The following is a 23,716-nucleotide window of genomic DNA, read 5'->3' as shown; positions in this document are numbered from 1 at the left end:
GTCTATCATGATTGTGTATCCCTATGATCTAAATAATTAGATGTCTATGAAGTAGATCCTGTTTCATAACAATTTGTTTAAGGAAGCAGACTCATTGAGCATTATTCTTGGTCTTTGGAGGATCAAAAACAAATATGATGAAAATAAATTTTAAGAGGAACACTCCTCCATTGCTGGTGAGATTGCAAGCTTGTTCAACCACTCTGAAAATCAGCCTGGTGGTTTCTCAGAAAATTGGACATAGTACTACCTGAAAATCCAGCAATACCTCTCTTGTGCATATACCCAAAAGATGTTCCAACTGGTAATAAGAATACATGTTCTAGTATGTTCAAAGCAGCCTTATTTATAATAGCCAGAAGCTGGAAAGAACTCAGATGTCCCTCAACAGAGGAATGGATACAGAAAATGTGGTACATTTACACAATGGAGTACTACTCAGCTATTAAAAACAATGAATTCGTGAAATTCTTAGACGAATGGATGGAACTAGAAAATATCATCCTGAGTGAGGTAACCCAATCACAAAAAACACACATGATATGCACTCACTGATAAGTGGATATTAGCCCAGAAACTTAAAATACCCAAGATACAATTTTTAAAACATGTGAAACTCAAGAAGAAGGAAGACCAAAGTATGGATACTTTGTTACTCCTTAGTATGGGGATCAAAATACCCATGATAGGAGTTACAGAGTCAAAGTTTGGAGCTGAGAAGGAAGGAGAGATCATCCAGAGACTGCCCCACCCAGGGGTCTATCCCATAATCAGCCACCAAACTCAGACACTATTGCATATGCCAGAAAGATTTTTCTGACAGGACCCTGATATAGCTGTCTCTTGTGAGGCTATGCCAGTGCCTGGCAAATACAGAAGTGGATGCTCATAGTCATCTATTGGATGGAACACAGGGGCCCCAGTGGAGGAGCTAGAGAAAGTACCCAAGTAGCTGAAGGGGTCTGCAACCCTATAGGAGGAACAACGATATGAACTAACCAGTACCCCTAGAGTTTGTGTCTCTAGCTGCATATGTAGCAGAAGATGGCCTAATTGGCCATCATTGGGAAGAGAGGCCCCTTGGTATTGCAAACTTTATATGCCCTAGTACAGGGGAATGCCAGGGCCAGGAAGCAGGAGTGGGTGGGTTGGGGAGCAGGGCCAGGGGGAGGGTGGTATAGGGGACTTTCAGGATAGCATTTGAAATGTAAATGAAGAAAATATCTAAAAAATAAAAACTAAAAAAAAAAATTAAAAAAAAAGAATAGCGGTCATGAATTTAAGAGGGAGTAGGGAGACATGAGAGGAGATGGAGAGGCCAGGGGAGGGGTGGGAATTATGTAAATACAGTAATTGTATATAAAATCCTCAAAAATATAAAATGTTTAAATCCCCATTTATTCAAAACAATGATACATTTAGTTGTTTCATTGTTTCAAGTTCTGTCATACTACTCTTTGACATTCAAGAAAAATAAGCCAGTGTTCCTATAGAATCTCAGAAATATCAAAATTAAACATACTTCTAACAAACTTTATATAATTAATTAATACAATTTGTATAATTAAAAGTCATGCTTATGTAGCAGAAGATGGCCTAGTCGGCCATCATTGGGAAGAGAGGCCCCTGGGTCTTGCAAACTTTATATGTCCCAGTACAGGGAAACCCCAGGGTTAAGAAGCAGGAGTGGGTGGGTTGGGGAGCAGGGTATAGGGTGGTTATAGGTAGGATATAGGGGACTTTCGGGATAGTATTTGAAATGTAAATGGAGAAAATACCTAATAAAAAATGTTAGAATAAATAAGTAAAAGTCATGCTTAATGAATAAAATTATTAATGAAATACACTACATTTGTAGTACTTACAAGGAATTTTCTTTATTCAATGTCTTAAAGTTTTTACTGTAGAGATCATTTGTTTCTTTTGTTAGGTTTATTCTCAAGTATTTGCATTTGTGAAAGTGGGTATCATGAATGAAATTGTTTATCTGATTTATTTTTTGGTACAATTGTTATTGGTATATAAAGGAGTTATTCATTTGGGGATTATGCTTGTTACCACCATTTTGCTGAATGTGTTTATTAAGTCTAAGAAATTTTGGGTGAGTCTTTATCATTGCTCATGTGTAGAATCCTATGTATGAATAGGGATACTTTGACTTATTTTCCTATTTGTAGCCCTTTCATTTTCTTCTTATGCATTATTTAGTAAAATTTATAATACTGTATTGAAAAGAAACAGACAAATCTAGCAACAAAGGGTACTGAATTATTACAAACCAATTTAATGGCATGTTCATTATTTTTAAGTCATCAAAATAATTTATAATAGTTAAATGCCCCTTAAATATACATATCTTCTGAAGCAAAAATATGCACTCAGCCAGTTTTTAAAACCTATTAGGAACATTAAACTTGATAGAAATAGAAAAAAGTCTCTTATGAAGTCCTCTAGGAGAGGAAATTGTGACAAGTTCCTGATTAGACAGAAACCATTCCATCTCAAAGGCATAATACACAGTGTGACAGTGGCTTCATAGAATGAATTGGGAAGTGTTCCTTCTGTTTCTATTTTGTGGGATAGTTTGAAGAGTATTGGTATTAGGTCTCCTTTGAAGGTCTGGTAGAATTCTGCACTAAACCCATCTGATCCAGGGATTTTTTGGATGAGAGACTTTGAATGACTACTATTTCTTTAGGGGTTATGGGACTGTTTAGATGGTTGATCTGATCCTGATTTAACGTTGGTATTTGGTAACTATCTAGAAAATTGTCCATTTCATCCAGATTTTCAAGTTTTGTTGAATATAGGTGTTGTGAGCCGGCCGGCGGCTCACATGGACCAGGTACACCTGGGTGGCAGACGGGGGCTGAAAGACAGAAACTAGGCAGTCGAGAGCAGAGAGCAATAATGGAGGCCAAGTCAATGTTCCTGATCAAGGTGCAAATGTTTAATAGCAATTTGTGCTTATAAAGTGGGGGGGGGGGGGGGGGGGCATTCCTGCCAATCCGTTCTTGGTGCCTAGAACCAGCTGCAGGTGATGGTGACATGCAGGATAGGGTGTACTCTCCTGAATATCTCAGGGGCCTCTCAGCAGGTAGCAAGGTCTTGAAGGAGAGCAGCAACAATGACTGAACAATAGAGCCATCTAGGCAGGAAGGCTCCACCCCAGGTGGTCTAATTTTCAGTGGCTACTGAGTCTGAACCAGGCTGGGGGAGGTTACAAATAGGCTTTTGTAGTAGAATCTGATAATGTTTTGAATTCCCTGTTTCTGTTGTTATATCTCCCTTTTCATTTCTGATTTTGTAAATTTGAATACTGTCTCTGTGTCCTCTGGTTAGTCTGGCTAAGGGTTTGCCTATCTTGTTGATTTTCTCAAAGAACAAGCTCCTTGTTTGTTGATTCTTTGTATAGTTCTCTTTCTACTTGTAGTATAGTTTCTCCTTGGTTGATTTCTGACCTGAGGTTGATTATTTCCTGCTGGCTGCTTCTCTTGAGTGTATTTGCTCATTTTGTTCTAGAGCTTTCAGGTGTGTTGTCAAGCGGCTGGTGTATGTATGCTCTCTCTATTTTCTTTTTGGAGGCACTCAGAGCTATGAGTTTTCCTCTTAGGACTGTTTTCATTGTGTCCCATAAGTTTGGATATGTTGATCCTTCATTTTCATTAAACTCTAAAAAGTCTCTAATTTCTTTCTTTATTTCTTCCTTGACCAAGTTATCATTGAGTAGAGTATTGTTCAGCTTCCATGTGTATGTGGGTTTTCTATTGTTTTTGTTCCTATTGAAGACCAGTCTTAGTCTATGGTGATCTGATAGGATGCATGGGATTATTTCAATCTTCTTGTATCTGTTGAGGCCTGTTATGGTCAGTTTTGGAGAGGATACCATGAGGTGCTAAGAAGAAGGTATATTCTTTTTTTTAGGACGGAATGTTCTATAGATATCTCTTAAATCCATTTGATCCATAACTTCTGTTAGTTTATCTGTGTCTTTGTTTAGTTTGTTTTTCCAAGATCTGTGCATTGATGAGAGTGGGGTATTGAAGTCTCCCACTATTATTCTGTGAGGTGGAATGTGTGCTAAAAGCTTTAGTAAACTTCCTTTTATGAATCTGGATGCCCTCGTATTTGGAGATTAGATGTACAGAATTGAGAGTTCTCCTTCGTAGATTTTCCCTTTGATGAGTATGAAGTGTCCATCCTTATATTTTTTGATAACTTTTGGTTGAAAGTTTATTTTATTCGATATTAGCATGGCTACTCCAGCTTGTTTCTTGGGACCATTTGCTCAGAACATTGTTTTCCTGTCCTTTACTCTGAAGTAGTGTCTATTTTTGACATTGAGGTGCATTTACTGTATGAAGCAACGTGCTGAGTCCTGTTTATATATCCAGTCTATTACTCTATGTCATTTTATTGGGGAATTAAGTCCATTGATGTTAAGAGATATTAAGGAATACTAATTGTTGCTTCCTATTATTTTTGATGCTATTTTTATGTTTGTGTGGCTATCTTCTTTTGGGTTTGTTGAAAGAAGATTACTTTCTTGCTTTTTTTAGGGTGTGGTTTCCCTCCTTTTATTGGTGTTTTCCATCTATTATCTTGTAGTGCTGGATTTATGGAAAGATACTGTGTAAATTTGGTTTTGTTATGAAATATCTTGGTTTCTTAACCTATGGTAATTGAGAGTTTTGCTGGGTATAGTAGCCTGAACTGTTATTTGTATACTCTTAGGGACTGAGTGACATCTACCCCGGATCTTTGAGCTTTTATAGATGAGAAATCTGTTGTAATTCTGATAGGTCTGACCTTATATGTTTACTTGACCTTGTTCCCTTAATGCTTTTAATATTCCTTCTTTGTTTAGTGCATTTCATGTTTCAACTATTATGTGACAGGAGGAATTTCTTTTCTGATCCAATCTATGTAGAGTTCTGTAGGCTTCGTGTATGTTTATGGGTATCTCTTTCTTTAGGTTAGGAATATTTTCTTCCTTAATTTTGTTGAAGATATTTACTGGCCCTTTAAGTTGGTAATCTTCACTCTCTTCTAAACCCATTATCCTTAAGTTTGGTCTTCTCATTGTGTCCTGGATGTTTTGGGGTAGGAGCTTTTTGCATTTTGCATTTTCTTTAACTGTTATGTCAATGTCTTCTATGGTATCTTCTGCACCTGGAATTCTCTCTTCTATCTCTTGTATTCTAATGGTAATGCTTGCATCTATGACTCCTGATCTCTTTCCTAGGTTTTTTTATCTCCAGGGTTGCCTCCTTTTGTGGTTTCTTTATTGTTTCTATTTCCATTTTTAGATCTACTTGGTTTTGTAGAATTCCTTCACCTGTATGGTTATGTTTTCCTGTAATTCTTTAAGGGATTTTTGTGTTTCCTCATTAAGGACTTCTAGCTATTTACCTGTGTTTTCCTGTATTTATTTACAGGAGGTGTTTATTTCCTTCTTTTATATATATATATTTTTAATTAGGTATTTTCTTCATTTACATTTCAAGTGCTATCCCAAAAGGCCCCTATGCCCTCCCCCTCTCCCCTACCCACCCACTCTCACTTCTTGGCCCTGGCGTTCCCCTGTACTGGGGCATATAAAGTTTGCAATACCAAGGGGCCTCTCTTCCCAATGATTGCCAACTAGGCCATCTTCTGATACATATGCAGCTAGAGACACAAACTCTAGGGGTACTGGTTAGTTCATATCGTTGTTCCTCCTATAGGGTTGCAGACCCCTTCAGCTCCTTGGGTACTTTCTCTAGCTCCTCCATTGAGGGCCCTGTGTTCCATCCAATAGATGACTGTGAGCATCCACTTCTGTGTTTGCCAGGCACAAGAGACAGCTATATCAGGGTCCTTTCAGCAAAATCTTGCTGGCGTACGCGATGGTGCCTGCGTTTGGAGGCTGATAATGGGATGTAACCCCGGGTATGGCAGATGGTCCATCCTTTCATCTCAGCTCCAAACTTTGTCTCTGTAACTCCTTCCATCGGTGTTTTGTTCCCAATTCTAAGAAGGGGCAAAGTGTCCACACTTTGGTCTTTGTTCTTCTTGAGTTTCATGTGTTTTGCAACTTGTAACTTGGGTATTCTAAGTTTCTGGGTTAATATCCACTTATCAGTGAGTATATATCATGTGAGTTCTTTTGTGATTGGGTTACCTCACTCAGGATGATACCCTTCAGGTCCATCCATTTGCCTAGGAATTTCATAAATTCATTCTTTTTAATAGCAGAGTAGTATTCCATTGTGTAAATGTACCACATTTTCTGTATCTATTCCTCTGTTGAGGGACATCTGGGTTCTTTCTAGCTTCTGGCTATTATAAATAAGGCTGCTATGAACATAATGGAGCATGTGTCCTTATTACCAGTTGCAACATCTTTTGGATATATGCCCAGGAGAGGTATTGCAGGATCCTCCAGTAGTACTATGTCCAATTTTCTGAGGAACCACCAGACTGATTTCCAGAGTTGTGTACAAGCTTGCAATCCCACCAACAATAAAGGAGTGTTCCTCTTTCTCCACATCCTCACCAGCATCTGCTGTCACCTGAATTTTTGATCTTAGCAATTCTGACTAGTGTGAGGTGGAATCTCAGGGTTGCTTTGATTTGCATTTCCCTGATGATTAAGGATGCTGAACATTTTTTCAGGTGCTTCTCAGCCTTATTTCCTTCTTAAAGTCCTCTATCATCCGCAGGAGATGTGATTTTAAATCAGAATCTTCCTTTTCTGGTGTGTTGGGGTAGCCAGGGCTTGCTGTGGTGGGAAAACTGGGTTCTAGTGATGCCAAATATCCTTGGTTTCTGTTGCTTATGTTCCTGCCATTGCCTCTTGACACCTGGTTATCTTTGGTGTTAGTTGGTCTTGCTGTTTCTGACTGTGGCTTGTCCCTACTACAAGCCTGTGTGTCAGTACTCCTGGGAGACCAGTTCTCTCTGGGAGGAATTTGGATATGAAATTTTCTTATAACAAAAGTATATCTTTTTATGTGTATAGAACACATAGATATTTTTATATTGCCATGAGAAAAAGAAAAATTTAAGGGAAAAATCTCAAAAACTATTTTTGTAGTTGTCTCTCTACAGTGTGATTTTGGGGAAACTTGGTTATTCACTTCATCCAAGTACTGTTGAATGCCCATGTGTTTTCCTCATCTATTAGGTGAGTGTCAGGTAGATTTTAAATTATGTGGAAGATAAAGGGCCAAGAATAGGTATGATGATTATGATGGCCAGTGTTAATGGTCATCTTGACAGAATCTAGAAGCATCTAAGTGATGGTCTTTGAACATGTGTGCAGGATTTTCTCAATTACATTAATTGAGGTGGGGAGAGCCATCCTCTGATAAGACACTTTTCTCTGGCCAGCATCTTGGACTATATAGATGAGAAGGGGAACTGGGGAGCAGCATGCATCCATTTGCTTTCTGGTTCCTGATTGTGGATGCAGCTGCTTCAAGCTCCTGCTTCCTTAATATTCCCATCATGATCAAGGTATCCTCTACCTGTCTACCAGGACAAACTCTCTCTCCTTAAATTTCTTTTGTTCAAGTATTTGATCACAGCCCAGGAAATGAAACTATTAAACTGAGTCCTGTAAGAGTCATAGAATATCAGCTCTACCTCTCACAGTGTGTTGTCTTACTGTCCATCTGCAGTCTTTCTTCGTGGACCACAACAGTCGAGCTACTACTTTCATAGATCCCCGAATCCCTCTTCAGAATGGCCGTCTTCCCAATCATCTAACCCACCGACAGCACCTCCAGAGGCTCCGGAGTTACAGTGCTGGGGAGGTATGTTCTCTCTGCCATGAATCATTGTTTCCAAGTCTCTGTTCTTCTCTGGGGCCATGAAATTTTTCTTAACTTCTTAGTTTTCATGATCTAGAGTTGTCTGTCCTGTGAGAGATGAAGGCATATTGATATTTTCCAGTGGAAGAATGAGTGATTATTATGGGGTGCCCATTAGCTGCCTTGATTTGTCTCAGGCTATCTTCCTTCTGCTCTTTCCTTTGTTCAAGCCACCATTCCTAAAAATCTATACGGTTTAAAGGAAACTCAAAACATAAAGTCAAGAGACATCTATACACACATAGGATATCAAAAGTACCCTACTGCCAATCAGTAGCCTGCAAATGCTACTAAAAGGACCCGATTGGTGATATTTGGTATATGACTGACTTAAAATCTTTCTTTAAAATATTCTCTCCACAATATCCTTCAAAATTCCAACTCAATTTTTCATAGAGTTAGAAAGAGCAATTCTCAAATTCATTTAAAATAACCAAAAAAAAAAAAAAACATGGTAGCAAAAACTATTCTCAACAATAAAAGAACTTCTGGGGGAAATCATCATCCCTGACCTCAAGCTCTACTACAGATCAATAGTGATAAAAAACAAAAACACAAAAAAACAAACAAAACACATGGTATTGATACAGAGACATGCAGGTAGATCAATGGAATAGAATTGAAAACCCAGAGATGAACCCACACACCTATGGTCATTTGAGCTTTGACAAAGAATCTAAAACATCCAATGGAAAAAACACAGTATCTTCAACAAATGGTGTTGGTTCAACTGGCAGTCAGTGTGAAGAAGAATGCAAATCGATCGATTCTTATCTCCTTGTACAAAACTCAAGTCAAGGACCTCCACATAAGACCAGATACGCTGAATCTAAAAGAAGAGAAAGTAGGGAAGGGCCTAGAACACATAGGCACAGGGGAAAACTTCCTGGACAGGACACCAATGGCTCGTGCTCTAAGATCCACAGTTGACAAATGGAACCTCATAAAATTGAAAAGCTTTTGTAATGCAAAGGACACTGCCAATAGGACAAAATGGCAACCCACAGATTGGGAAAAGATCTTTATCAACCCTACATCCAATAGAGGGCTAATATCCCAAATATAAACAACTCAATAAGTTAGACTCCAGAGAATCAAAAAACCTTATTTAAAAATGGGGTACAGAGATAAACAGAGAATTCTCAACTGAGGAATATTGACTGTCTGAGAAGCACCTAAAGAAATGTTCAACATCCTTAGTCATCAGGGAAATGAAAATCAAAAAACAACCCTAAGATTCCACCTCACACTAATCAGAATGGCTAAGATCAAAAACTTGGGTGACAGCAGATACTGTTGAGGATGTGGAAAAAGAGGAACATTCCTTTGTTGCTGGTGGGACTGCCACCTGAGAAAATTGCAAATAGTTCTATTTGAAGACCCACCTATACCACTACTGGGCATATAACCAAAACATGCTCCAACATGTAATAAGGACACATATTCCACTGTATTTATAGCAGACTTCTTTATAATAGCCAGAAGCTGGAAATAAGCTAGATGTCCCACAACAGAAGAATGGATTAAAAAAAATTTGGTTCACTTACACAATGAAGTACTACTCAGCTATTAAAAACAATAACTTCATGAAATCTGGAGGCAAGTGGATGGAACCAGAAAATATTATCCTGAGTGTGGTAGCCCAGACACAAAAGAACATACACTGTATGTATTCACTGATAAGTGGATATGAGCCCAAAAGCTCACAATGCCCATGATACAACCCACAGACCATAGGGAGCTTAGAAGGAAGATCAGGGTGTCGATGCTTCAGACATTCATTGAAGGATGAATAGGAGGTGGAGGAGGGGGGACCTGGAAGAGAGGGGAAGAAATAAGGGGGGCAGTATCATGTACTGGCGGGGATGGAAGAAAGGTACAGAGAGTCAGGAAATTGAATAAAAGTGTGTAGCAGTGGGGGACGAGGAACTGGGGATAGCCACTGGAGGGTCCCAGATGTCAGGGAAGTGAGGGATTCCCAGGACCCAATGGGGTGACTTTAGCCAAAATGCACACAGTGAAGGGGAGATAGAACCTATAGAGACCACCTCCAGGAGATAGGCATGGCCCCCAGTTTAGGGATGGGGCCACCCCCCATCTCAAAGTTTTTAACCCAGAAATGTTCCTGTCCAAAGGAAAGACAGGGACAAAAAATGGAGCAGAGACTGAAGGAAGGGACATCCAGGAATTGCCTCACCTGGGGATCCATCCTGTCTGCAGACACGAAACCCCAACACTGTTGCTGTTGCCAAGAGGCTCTTGCTGAAAGGAACCTGGTGTGACTGTTCCTTGGTAGCTTCTGCCAGCAACTAACCAATTCAGATGTGGATGTTTGGAGCCAACCATCAGACTGAGCTCAGGGAACCTGGTGGGGAGCTGGCAGAAGGACTGGAGGAGCAGGGGGGGGATTGCAACCCCATTGGAAGAACAATGTTGGCTGGCTGACAGTTCTCCCAGGGACTAGACCACCAACCAAGGAGTGCACAGGGAGTGATTCATGGCTTCAGACACATATGTAGCAGAGGATGGTCTTGCCTGACATCAAAGGGAGAAGAGGCCCTTGGTTCTGTGGAGGTTTGATGCCCCAGCATAGGGGGATGCTGGAGTGGTGGGGCAGAAGTGGGTGGGTGGGCTGGGCACCCTCATAGAGATAAAGGGAATGGGGGAGAGAGCAGATGTGGTATGGGGGGGAGGAGCTTGTGAAGTGGTAACCAGAAACGGTGATATCACTTAAGCATAAACAAATGGAATAATTATGGTCTCCATAAGACCCCGGAGAGAACTTCAATAATAGAATCATGGACTAATAACTGATAGAGAAATGAAAAAGGAAAAACCATGTCCGGTGATTACTCTATCCCCATCCTATAGTCTCCTCCCTGGTTTGATCTTTTCCTGCTTATAACTACTTTCTGCTGAGCAATGAAAGTCTTCTCCCTTTCTGAAGAATCATATTCATTACTTTTCTAAATTCATTTGGCTTCTTAAACTTTTCGGTCTGGGTTAATTTTCCCAGTAAGCTCAGAAGTAAGCACCATTTTTCTCTGACGCAGGCCTACAACACTAATTCTCCATGGAGCCAGGAATAGGAAGGAGGAAGCCCTTTGTTTAAAAGCCTTATTCATTTCAACATAACCCACCAAGTTACAATACCTTCCTTGGGAATGGGACAAAAGGGGTTTCCTAAAGTCAGGTCCCCCCGTCATCTGTAGCTCAAATTTCAGATGTATCTATTTCTACAATTTCTGTCTATAATTCATCACTTGTCCACACACAAGTAATCATCAAGAATTCTCTCATTACTATGTATAAAACACACATTAATGTGAACTGGAATAGTTCCATCCAAGAAAAAACCCATATCATTTCAGTTTCAGAAAAGTTTTTACATGTTTATTAATTGATGAAGAAAATATGGAGATTAATACTGAATAATCTACTCAAAAAACCTTCATTCCCTGCTGTGAGTTGTGTCCACTTGCTTGAGACTAAAGCGTGCTGCTGCAGCTCCTGCTCTGAAAGCTGGTTTCTAACTACACCAGTTGGGCAGAGTTAAGTGCTAAGTGGAAAGTCCATCAGTGTGGCATAGAATCTAATTCTTGTCTCTCAAATAAGCTACGGACAATGAGAAGGACCAGAAGGGGAAAATGATGGATTCACAACCTAACTAGAAGAGAGGCTGAGTACTGTGGTCAGATACTGACTGGCAGCACACTTTGGTGTACTAGGAATATTGTTTTATGTCACTACAGAGTATGGAAGTGTGACTTAGTTATTCTATGAGGAGCAGGTCCTTTGTGACTAGAATTTAATACCTTATTAAGTATCATAACTAGGTTCTTTTCAAAGTTGTTAAATATATTAAGGCTTACTTATCATACTTTTCAAGTTTTACAGTTTAGCTGACATATCTGATAAATATTACAAAGTAGAAAATCTATACTGTCTTGGTCTCTGTTTGTTTTTTGGTTGGTTGGTTGGTTGGTTGGTTGGTTGGTTGGTTGGTTGGTTGATTTGCTTTGGTATTAAGACAGGGTCTCACCCAAGTAACCTGGACTGGTTGAGAACTAGGCTAGCCTCAAACTTCTTATTCCCTGCTTCTATATCCAGACATCTAAAATTACAACAATGTACCACAATGGAGGGCTCTAAGGTCTTAAAAGACAAAATATATGTGGACTCATGATAGAAAAATTATTACCATGTTTTAGATCTTAAGAGCTTGATTAATTTTCAAAATTGACATATGTTTCAATTAATCATCATAAATATGGGTGTTAAGCTAAACAAAGATATTTATCACAGGAGATTTTGCTAAAATTTTCAACACAAACAGTGCAGACTGGTAGTAGGGTTTGATATAAATATACACTTTACAGTCAAATATTAGTTAGAGTCCTGGTCCTCTCTCACACAATTGAAAACATTGGATAAATTTATATTTTGAAACCCTAGATTTTATGTGTGTAAATTGAATATAATAATTTTATTTGGTAAAAAAAAAAGTGGTAATAAAGATACAATGTAGAAAGAAACCAGAGAAGTCATTGGAATAATGGATGCTAAACCAAGAGGGCTATTTGAGGATGGCCAATACTATCTAAAGAGCAGGTGCATCCCACATCAATATTGAAGATAAGTACCAACTGTCTGAAAAGAAAACCATAGATCTATATTTCTAGTATATATTGCTTATATAGAATTTATTTCTCCAATGTTTCTGGTCAATGCTCTGATTAGTATTCATGGCATTTGGCCCAATCACTTTTACAAAATGACACACCCAACATTCCACTTACTCAATTTTTAAACTTTGTTTGGTTCTCATCACTTTAAAAGTTTTACTTTTGTTTTCTGAGTCTAGGTAATACCAAGATATTTTAACTTTCATGCAGAAAAGAAATGATTTTTCAAGGAAAATCTGTAATTGATGGCAGATTTCCAATCCTACACTTTTATTTTAAATTAGGCCTCAGAAGTCTCTAGAAACAGAGGAGCATCTTTGCTGGCCAGACCAGGACACAGCCTAATAGCTGCTATTCGAAGCCAACATCAACATGAATCCTTGCCACTGGGTATGTATTCTAAGTCATTGAGCCTCTAGCAACCCAATGCTTAAAGCACTGCTGTCTTTACTGTGAACCTTTCAACAGTCCTACACATTCATTCTCTTCTTTCCTTTCGAGACAGGTTCTCACTGGGTACATTTAGCACATTTTATGTAGACTAGGCTCTCTGAAAACAAATAAGATTCTTCCTACTCTCTACTCAAGGATTAAGGGCATGCACCACCATGCCTGGCCTCTCCTCTTTCATGACACATCACAACTTTTCTCTCATCCTCTTCATCTCCATTAGTCCTTTCTTCTATATCCTCTTGCTCTTTTTTTCTATTCTATTCAATAATCAATTAAACTCAGAAAGAAAAAACAAGATTTAAGTGAAATAATTGCTTCATTTTCTTGTTGCTGCAAGGCTTTGAATTGTTTGTTGGTTTATTTGTTTATTATTGTTATCTATCATTAATCTATATCTCCACATTTTAATGTTTTGGGACATGGTTACACTAAGTTGCTATGGCTAGACTTAAACATTCTCTATAGACCAGGCAGGCACTGAATCAAGATCTATCTGCATTAGATTTCTGAGTAGACTTCCGATTATAAGCCTCTGCCACTACACCCATCTACATGCAGGTGCTGGTTTTTTAATATAGTGAGTTTAATTTATCTTTAAGAATTTTATACCTGTATACAATGTGTCATAGTCTACCTACCAGTCCAACTCCGCCTAACCCTATTCTACTTTTAACCCACCACATTCCATTAGTGCTGCCCATATACACATGGGTATGGGACCATCTACTGGTAAATTTGTAATCCTACCGAAGGATTACAAATATAGAAAAAAAATGACCCTCCCTCTGTTATCAACATCAAGTGCTAATAACTCTTCAGATAGGGATGGGGCATCAGGTGTCTCTCCACATACATGCTTGGATGACTGGCTTGGTTTTATGCAGGTAGGTAGGTAGGTAGGTAACTACAGCTTGTTGTATGTTCATAAGTAAAATAGCCCTGTCATATCCAGAAGACATTGTTTTGTCCCAGTCCTCCCAAACCAGACTCTAAGAATCTTTCTGCCCTATTTTCTGTTGTGTATAGTGAGCCTTGAGAGGAGGGGGTGTGCTACAGTGGTTCCATTTAGGGCTGTGTAATCCAGTCACCTACTCTCTACATTTTGAGTAGTTGTAAGGTTCTTGAGGAACCACTATCCACTGAACAAAGAAGCTTCTCTGTGGGTGTCTAAAGTTGCACTCCAAAGATAAATATAAAAAGGTAGTCTGAAACTTTGCCTTTTTATCAGCATAAAAATGGTATGTTCTCTCCCAAGGCTATGACCTCCCCAGCTATAGTTCTTAATCAGGTTTAGAGTATCAGACTTGGGATCCCTCCTGCAGAGCAGATCCTAAATCAGTTTTAAAAAGGGTAGGTAACCCTCTGTCGCATTAATGCCATCACTGCACCAATGGAGATTCTTGATTGACAGCTGAATAAGATGGTTGTTTTTTGTAGTATTTAGTCTATACTTCTCTTTCCATGTGTGTAGGAGGAAGCCTTGCACAGTCATTATTCACAATTTCAACTATTTAATTCCAAAGCACTTGTATTAAGCAGATTGATGTGGTAGTAAATAATGTGTTTTCATCCCTGTGAATGGAAGGCCAAAATAAAGCCATGGCATCAAGGGCCCAACACTCAGAAAAGGCTTTCCTTGAATTCACAAAGGATTTTTTTGTCATAATAGCTTTGGGAAAGAACCATAAATACAGATGTCCTCACAGGAGAGCTGTGCTGATCTTCATCTTCCATCTACACATAGATGAAGTAGCCCTATCCTGTCATTTACAGATAACTACTCAGATCCAATTCACTTTTACTCATATCTTTTAAGATAATAATGCTATTGTATCCTGGTTTTATACAGGAGCTTGGCTTTCTTATGAGTACTTCAAATGATTACATTCTTTGCCTATGATTATTATGCCTATTATCGAGTGGGCATTTTATGGTCATCTTCCTCAACCATTGTTCTGCATTTTCTTTTCTGTTTCAGCATACAATGACAAGATTGTGGCATTTCTTCGCCAGCCAAACATTTTTGAAATGCTACAAGAACGTCAGCCAAGCTTGGCAAGAAACCACACACTCAGGTAGGTTTCATCTCCCAACCCTAGAGCACTTGATCCTTCCAGGGTTTTTCCCAGGTTGTAAAGCAGCACTGTGGAGTGGGCCAGTGAGGTTTATGCTACCTTTCGTCTCTGTGTATAAGTTTTAGGTTGAGCACTAAAATGGAAGGGTCTAATGTTCTAGAAAGTTTCTCAAAGAAGCTAGTCCTATCAAGTTACATAATGTTAAAATTATTTCAACTGACTTGGAGGAAAACAGACAGGGAACAACATAGCTTTTATAAACATTACATATATATGTGTGTGTGTATGTGTGTGTGTGTGTGTGTGTGTGTGTGTGTGTGTGTGTGTGTGTGTGTATAACATAGCTTTTATATACATTACATATATATATATCACTATCTAAATTATTTTTAGTTTTGAAATATAATTGTTCCATTGCTAAAGCAATTAGGTGACAACCTTCAAAAATAAGCAAACACAAAGTATTATGTGTATGCTAACTACTTAAATCCTATTATATATGAGTCATGTTAAATATTCTTTGCTCCTGTTTTTTTAGTGTTTTATTTATTCCAAATGTTGTCCTGCCTTCTCAGACACCCCTCCAAAAGTTCTTCACCTCACCCCCATCACCTTTGCCTCTGAGAGGGTGCTCCCCCACCCACCCCAATCACTCTCCCCACATCCCTTTCCCTGGAGCTTCAAGTCTCAACAGGATTAAGCACAAACTCTCCCACCAAAGCTAGACAAGGCAGTCCTCTGCCTGGGGCCACGGATCAGCCCATGCATGCACTTTGGTTGGTGGTCTAATCTCTGGGAGCCCCTAGGGGTCTGGGTTGGTTTATACTGTTGTCTTCCTATGGGGTTGCCATCCCCTTCAGCTCCTTCAGTCCCTCCTCCAGCTCATCCATGGAGTCCCCGACTTCAGTCTAATGGTTGACTGTAAGTGTCTGCATTTGTCTCAATCACCTGCTGGTAGAGCCTCTTGGAAAAAAGCTATGCTAGGCTCCTGTCTTCTGCCATCCTGATGGTTGAATTTATCTTGATTTTCAGAAGTTTCTGCCCTCTGGCTGAAGATGAGTCTTTACAATGCAATAGGGGCCTTCCATCTTTCACAGCATTCTCAAAGATAATACTTGGATAATATGGCAGGCAGAGATTTTAATATAATTATACCATTTTCCTCTTCCATTTCTTCTTTTTAATATAACCTTTCTTGCTCTTTTTCAGATTCTTGGCCTTATTTTTTCATTATTTCTTATTATATAATGTATGCAATATAATATTTAATATATATTCATAAATACAACCTGTTCAGTATGTACAGTGTTACTTGTTCAGGGTTGATGATTTTGTACTATATAACCAACTGCTTCTCTTCCCTGAGGAATAGCACTTCTCCTGCTCTAAGCATCCCTTAGTTACCTATAGGCCTTTACTGGGTTGAGGCAGTGGCATCATCTCATGATTCAGCTCATGTTTAGGCAGTCATCTTGGTGAGACTTTATGGGTGTGGCATCTAACAATCCAAGAAGACACTTACAGCAATCTTACAGCAATCTCCCTGTTCCTCTGTCTCCTGCAATCTTTTCACCCACCTTTCTGCAATGGTCTCTGAGCCTTAGTTACAAGGAGTTGTTGTGTTGTAAATGTATTTGTTGGGACTGAGCTCTAAAGGTCTGCATTTTGGTTCATTGTGATTTTCTGTAATAGTTTCTGCCTGTGGCAAGAGAAGTTGCTTTGATGAGAGGTGAGGTTTGCATTTATCTGTGGTATGAAGATAAATGTACAATACAGTTAGGGATAATACTGGTTTAGTAAATTGGTAGTTTTAGGCCCTCCTCAAGGGATAGTACTGGTTTAGTAAAGTGGTAGTTTTAGGCTCTCCACAAAAATCGGTGATTTCATAAACCCCGCCTAGTTAGCTAGGTTTCCAGTTATATATGTATGTAATGACAATTAGTGACAAAAAAAAGACCATGGATTTGGAAGAAAGCAAGGAGGGGTTTGAAACAAGACAAGGGAAGGAGGAAATTATATAAGTATATGATAATCTTTAAAATACTAATAACATAAAAAGTTTTAGATTTTATACTTCAGCAGCAATTAGCCAACTTTTCTAACAATAACCAACCACAAATGTCATTGTATATATTCACAGTAACTAAATATGCATTTCAGAATTACTTTCAGGTATATTTAAAAAGAAAAAGCTAACGAGTAAAGTTGTAATGTTGTCAGCCAAACATTAGACAGAACTTGAAGAATCCCACAGAAGAGGCAGAGGGAGGATTATAGGAGCCAGACGAGTCAGTCCTGTGAGTTTCCTTGCAGTATCCTCCACCCCTCTGACCAATACAGTCCTTCTTTGCTCACTCTCACCCCAGGAATTGTCCCTTTAACTTTATTTGTTTCTGCCATACTAAGGATATGTGCTCACATCTGAAGGTTTAGTGCTAGGAACCTCAAATAAGAGGCCGGGGGAAGGAGGGAGAGAACATGTAACATTTGTCTTTCTGACTCTCCATCACCTCACTCATATGATCTTTTCTCGTTCCAACTATTTACCTAAAAATTTCAAGGTTTGATTTTTCTTTAAAGCTAAACAGTATTCTATGTTGTATACGTATCACATTCTCATTTGCCATGTGTCAGCTGAAGGACAGTAGGCTGTCTCCATTTCCTAGTACTGTGAATAAGCAGATATGAGCATGACTGAGAAAGAATCTGAGGAGCAGGATGCCCAGTCAAGGCATGGTATATAGCTGGGTCATAGGTGGGTTCATTTTTAGCTTTCTGGCAATTCTAAACATGATTTCAAGGTTGCTGGACCAGTTTTCAATCCAAGAAATCCAGCACCTGTTGTTAGTTGTTTTCTTGATCTGTGCCATTCTGACTGGGGTAAGATGAAATTTCAAGGGTATTTTTGAAGGAACTCTGACCAACTCAAGAATGGCTCTGGCAGGCCTTGCCCTTGTCCCTAGTGCCCTCTCTCTGCCTTGCTAAAAACTATTAGATTTCATTCCTAAAGCTAGCTACCAAGGTCTATTCACTTAGGTTGACTGCCAAGATCCTGCTATCAAAGTATTGAAGTCCAGCAATAAAAACACTCTTTGGCTCATCTAATTAACATTCCCAACTAAAATTAAACACCTCATCCTAACATAGTGTTTCCCCTTTTACCTTTATAAACTGCTACTTTAGCGGTCACATCTGTCTCTTCTCTATTCCGAGGCAGTCCTCTGTCCTCTAGGACAAATACACCTTCCCCTCTCTTCTTCCCTCCCTTTCCCTCTCACCCTCTCCCCTCTGTTCTTTTCTCCTGTTCCCTACCCTTTGTCTCTCCTTCAAATAAATCTCCTTTTGTTCTGAGAACTTGGTCTTGGGGGTCCTGGGCCTATAATAATCTCTTATGGTTTTGATTACCAATTTCCCTTATTGCTAGGATGATAAATAATTTTAAAAGAAATTCCTTATCCATATCTTTCTTCTTTTGAGAATGCTTTGTTCATGTTCCAGGCTCATGTTTTAAATTGGCCATTTGGGTTTTTCTTTTTACTGATTAAGTTCTGTATAGATTTTAATATTGATCCTTTATCAGATATATATTTGTCAAAGGTTTTCTCCCATTCTGTGGGCTTCCTCTTCACCCCATTGATTGTCCCAGCTTGTCTTCCTTTTGTTGAGAAGTTCCTAAGTTCAATTATAGAGCTGTTGGTTACCACCAAGGTATAAGTGACCCATGGCCCTACTGTGTACCCTTAGGGTTATCATGGCCTGAAGATCATTGTTGTGGTTCATAAGCATCATAGCTGGGTAGGACTGTTAGTCACTTCCTTCCTTTGGAAGCTTACATGGTGCCTTCTGGTTGCTTTCCTTCTTTAGAAGTTTTCAGGTCAGATCCATCTCAGGGTCCTCTAGTCCCTGTTTCTTAAGTGCATGGTGTCTTCAGCAATAGGAGATTACTTTGCATCTCTGCAGAACCAACATCAGTAGCAATAGCCTATAATATTTTGGGAGACTTTTGGAAAATCCTGACCAACAACTCAAATGAGGGTTTCTATGCCTAGTTTGGGAAGGTGGTGTTAAATGCTCTTTGGCTCTTGGAGTGGGCATTGTCAGCCTAGATGAGTAAATTCCACTTAAACTATATATGCACATCCATACACTGACTTACTTACATATATCATAGGTATTTTTAGGTAGAGAGTTAAGGAGTTGGGCTTCTGTTACTCTCTGAAAAGTATGTAGACCAGCCTTATTTTCCAAACCCCAGTTAGAGAAGCCACCATCAACATCCCCAGGTTTTGCTTATAGCAATTACTTCAGTAGTATTTTATCTCAAATGAGGTTGGATCCCAAGTCATGGCCCTGTTCAACAACATCTTGCATATTTTAAAGAGCCCCCAAAGATTTCCCTTACCTTTAAAAAAATCTCTATTCTACAATAATAATTACAGGAAAAAAGTCTTCAGTTTTAGAGGGAGTGGGGATGCATGGAAGGTATTTGAGGGTAGAAAGATAGTGATAGAAATGGTATAAGTACAGTACTCATATATGAAATTCTCAAAAAATAAGTTAAATTAAAAGCTTAATGTTGACTGTTGTGTTGTAAACAGCTAAAAGATAGACTCAGCCTATATGTTCATCAATAGATAAATGGATAAAGGAAAACAATACATACATACAACAGAATTATATTTGGCCATAAAGAAAAAATAGAAACATGACATTGAAAGAAAATGAGTAGACCTGGAAATTATTTTAAGCAAAAGAAACCATATTCTTAAGACAAATATTGAATCTTTTCTTCATACGTAGATTCTGAACCTTAAGTTTTAGATACATGTGTGGAAAGGGCTCATTTACACACTATTGGGCTTCAGGATCATGTTGTTATAACATGGTATAGACCTAGATGTCCATTCATCTGTTGATGGACATTTGGTTTACTACCACTTTGGGGATCTTAGGAATTAAGGCCTTTTGTAGAATGATGTTGTGTAAGACTCTGTCTTCTGAACCACACTGTGTACCTCCATAAGATCAGCTGTGTCTACTTGCCAGAGTCCATCACACATTAGACTGCTGACATTCCCACCATGAAGGATACATCAGCCACTTCTCCCAGTCATTTGCATGCAATTCTGCCCTAATGCATGTGGCCTCAGGGTTTCAGAGAGGGCCTTGAATAGTTAGGGTGGGGAAAACTAGGGGAAGGAGACTTCATTTATTAGTCTGTAGGGAAGACATCACCCATACTTCCAGTGCAGCTGTTCTGGGTTCTCCCATGGTCTGCAGGCAACCCCTTACCCATGATGCATAAGTAATACCAATAAATATAATGGTTAACTATGAAAAAAAAGCTTAAATAAAATGCCTGTATATTTGGAGTCAATGTCAGAGAGAGAACAGCATTGCACTGGCAGTAGTCCCTGCTGGGGTAAACCAAGGGAAGGGTATATGTGATATCTTCATATCTTCATTTTTAATTATTTTTAATTGTGCCTTACCTGGTATAAAAATACAAGTTTTAATTAAAAATTTAAATATTTAAAAATAGAGCAATCCTTAAATTTTCCCCAAATTTAACTCATTTAAGTCATGAATATATAGGGTGATTCCTGAGGGCAGTGGTGCTTCTATAATCAGGAAACAAATTGAAAAGCCAATTGGAGCAAAATCAATACTCCTTACCTTAGACTTACTTATAATTTTCCAGGTTAGAGTTGGACATCAGAATGGGTAACCTGCAACTAAACCAAGGCAGACTGAGGTCTATGCTTTGACTAAACCTGGATGTCCTGGTCATTCTAAAGCTCTAAGGCTCCCTCTGCTCCCATTGTGGCATTATACATTTTCTATCAGGCAGGAAGATTTCCCTAGAGACAATCTTCACTTTGTCCTCTCGTGACTTCCAATATACCTTGAGCCAAGAGAGGTCTTTTTACAGTTCCCGCCTTGCTTTACTGTGGTCTTCTCTATCTCAAACAGACTCTGACTTTGCTATGCTCAACTTCAGAATCTATGTGAGTCTCAAAGCATCCTAGGAATTCGAAAATGACCTTTGAGCATTATGAAATGCACCAGATATTGGGGGAATGCTGTTAACCATGTTTCAAAAAAGTATAAAAATAAAAATGATTTATTCATTCCTTAGCTTTTGAGTTGATATGCAATTCTTACTTTCTTTTCAACTTTATTCTAGGGAGAAAATCCATTATATTCGGACAGAGGGCAATCATGGGCTTGATAAATTGTCCTGTGATGCAGATCTAGTCATTTTGCTGAGGTAAGAGGTTGGGCCTGAGACCTTCTTGAAAAGCTACAGTGGAGAGGTTGGAGAAGGAATTGGAGCCAGCCTGAAACACTTTCCATTTGCTCTAAGAGATAACAGAAGCAGAGATTCTGTCTTTGATTGGCAGCACTTACTGTGCATCCTTATTGTACAACTAGAGCATCAGGAGCTGTTATGGGTAGTTTTATGCTACCTTATCACCACCTTTGCTCCTGGATCTGAGACTGCAGCACCAGCCCCCACCTGGCTTCCCTTTAGTTCTACCCACCTTTAGCTCCAGGAGGTGATGCTACCAGCCCCACCCCCAGCTTCCCTTGAATCTGAGAATAAAAGACACCCACACAGTTTGTTCCTTTACAACTTGCCTTCTTGGCACAGTTGTTAGGTGCTGGTATCTCCCTCCTGGAAAAGCCTGTCCTTAGCAATTTATTATTTCCATCTCTCCACCTTCCCTAAACTTTAGTGGCTAGTCCCACCTATCCCCTTTCAAATATCCCTGGCCACACACCTATAGCAGTGGCCACAGGCCACAGTTCCCTACTCCCACCCCACTTCTGCCCCCTTACCCCAAACCTCACATGGTTGCTACATTCTTCTTCCTCCAAACCATAGCAGAAAAAAACCCTCTCTCCTTCCTTGTGTCTGCCTTTTCCTCCTGGGACCCAGAATTCCTGCCTATACCTTCCATCCAGTAATTGGCCCCAGGCTTTCTTTACTGACAAATCAAGAACCAATTAAGGAACAGGACCTTAGCATCAGAACTGCCCCCTTCAATGGGCTGTGAAGTTCTTAATGGAGACTTTGTTGTTGGGCTAATAAAGGATTAAAGAACCAGAGAATTTGCAAGTGGGGATTCGAACTGCTCTTTCAAAGTCTGTATATACTTTCTCATGGGAAGACAGATAACTAACTTTCCTCTTTTTAACCTTTAGTCTCTTTGAAGAAGAGATCATGTCCTATGTTCCCCTGCAATCTGCCTTCCACCCTGGATATAGCTTCTCTCCCCGCTGTTCACCCTGTTCCTCACCTCAGAACTCCCCAGGTAACTTAGAATTCTGGTCTAGTGTCACCTAAGTGGTCCTGTGTGTTTTCACCAACTGAAAGAGAATACAAAACAGTTGTATTTGTGCGCTCTCTCTCTCTCTCTCTCTCTCTCTCTCTCTCTCTCTCTCTCTCTCTCTCTCTCTCTCTCTTTCTCTCTCTCTCCATTCTAATCAAAAGTACACTGTAAATCAGGTATTGACAAATTAAACTGCTGCTTGTTTTGATAGTTTCCCCAAGCTACAGTGGGACATGTTTATGTTTCTAAATGGTTGAGAAAGAAAATGAGATATATTCTAATACCTATCCCAAACTAGCCTAAAGCTCATGGTTATATTGAGAGAGCCTCCCAGATGCTGAGATTACAGGAGTGTGTCATCATGCCCAACTGAACAATAAAATGAAACCTCAGTATCTCTAAGTAATGATTCTAGAAATCTGCCCATGCATAGTTATATTTGTATTTTCTGTGGGAGTTTCATACTTAGAGCAGTAGATATGAGCAATACTAGCAAAACTGTTTTACCTTGAAAGCCTACAATATCTATTCTCTGACCCCTTATAGAGCCGGATCCTCACCTTACCTGTCATTGTGCCCCAATGGCTGCTCCAAGCATTTCAAAGGCATTTGTAACAGGCAAAAGCAAGTTTGCATAGCAATGCTGTGCAGGTCCTTGTTTATTTCAACAAAATAATTAAATGTTGACTGTCTGATGCTGTGGTCATACGGTATCTTCATTGTTCTTCAGATTTGGCTAAGGTTTTTGGTCTTATAAATGTTCCTTCTAAGAATGTTGCTTTATACAAACATATACCACAAAAGAATATTTAGAGCTATTTCAGAAACTGTTGGAAATTCTGTTCTAATCCTAAACCCATATTCATTGATTTGTTTTAAAATGAAACTCAAGGGAGGCTTTTTAAAATCAAGCACTCTAAACCAATTCAATCCAATTACATATCAGTTTTGATATTTATATGCTGAGGAAAGACAGGAGGAAAATACTAAAAGGTGTTTGTCTTCTGTAATAATTCATTTCTTGCAATAGTCTCCAAGCTAAGCTTGTTCAGGCAGCGTCCATTTGCATAACATGCCATGACACCATGCACAGTGCAAAGAATACATGTAGTGTGTTCAGAGCAAAGCTGCAATATGGTGGTGTGGAGCCCCGGAGAGTTCTGCCAGATGTCCTGAGGACTCATTTGGTTTTGAATTAACTTTTAGTTGTGTGTTCAGAAAAAAAATTCCACAGCATCCACGGTCAGTTACACAGTTCATGAAATGTTGATCTAATATAAACCCCTAAATGTGTGAGTTCTAGCGTATAA

General features: G+C 39.2%; 1 protein-coding gene across 12 annotated transcripts in view; it reads left to right on the top strand.

The window, feature by feature from the left end:
• Hecw1 (HECT, C2 and WW domain containing E3 ubiquitin protein ligase 1) overlaps positions 1-23,716 on the top strand; it is a 296,852-nt gene that overhangs the window by 229,943 nt on the left and 43,193 nt on the right. For all 12 annotated transcript variants that reach the window (XM_006516816.4, XM_006516813.4, XM_006516815.4 and 9 more), the window contains 5 exons: positions 7,665-7,799; positions 12,826-12,931; positions 14,973-15,069; positions 21,257-21,340; positions 22,279-22,388. In XM_006516816.4, the coding sequence (XP_006516879.1) occupies positions 7,665-7,799; positions 12,826-12,931; positions 14,973-15,069; positions 21,257-21,340; positions 22,279-22,388 (532 nt within the window). The remainder of the gene's footprint in view (positions 1-7,664; positions 7,800-12,825; positions 12,932-14,972; positions 15,070-21,256; positions 21,341-22,278; positions 22,389-23,716) is intronic.

Source organism: Mus musculus, chromosome 13, assembly GCF_000001635.26.
Source record: "Mus musculus strain C57BL/6J chromosome 13, GRCm38.p6 C57BL/6J".
NCBI lineage: Eukaryota > Metazoa > Chordata > Mammalia > Rodentia > Muridae > Mus > Mus musculus.
Note: the sequence above shows the minus strand (reverse complement) of the source record. Positions and strands in the feature narration are given on the sequence as shown.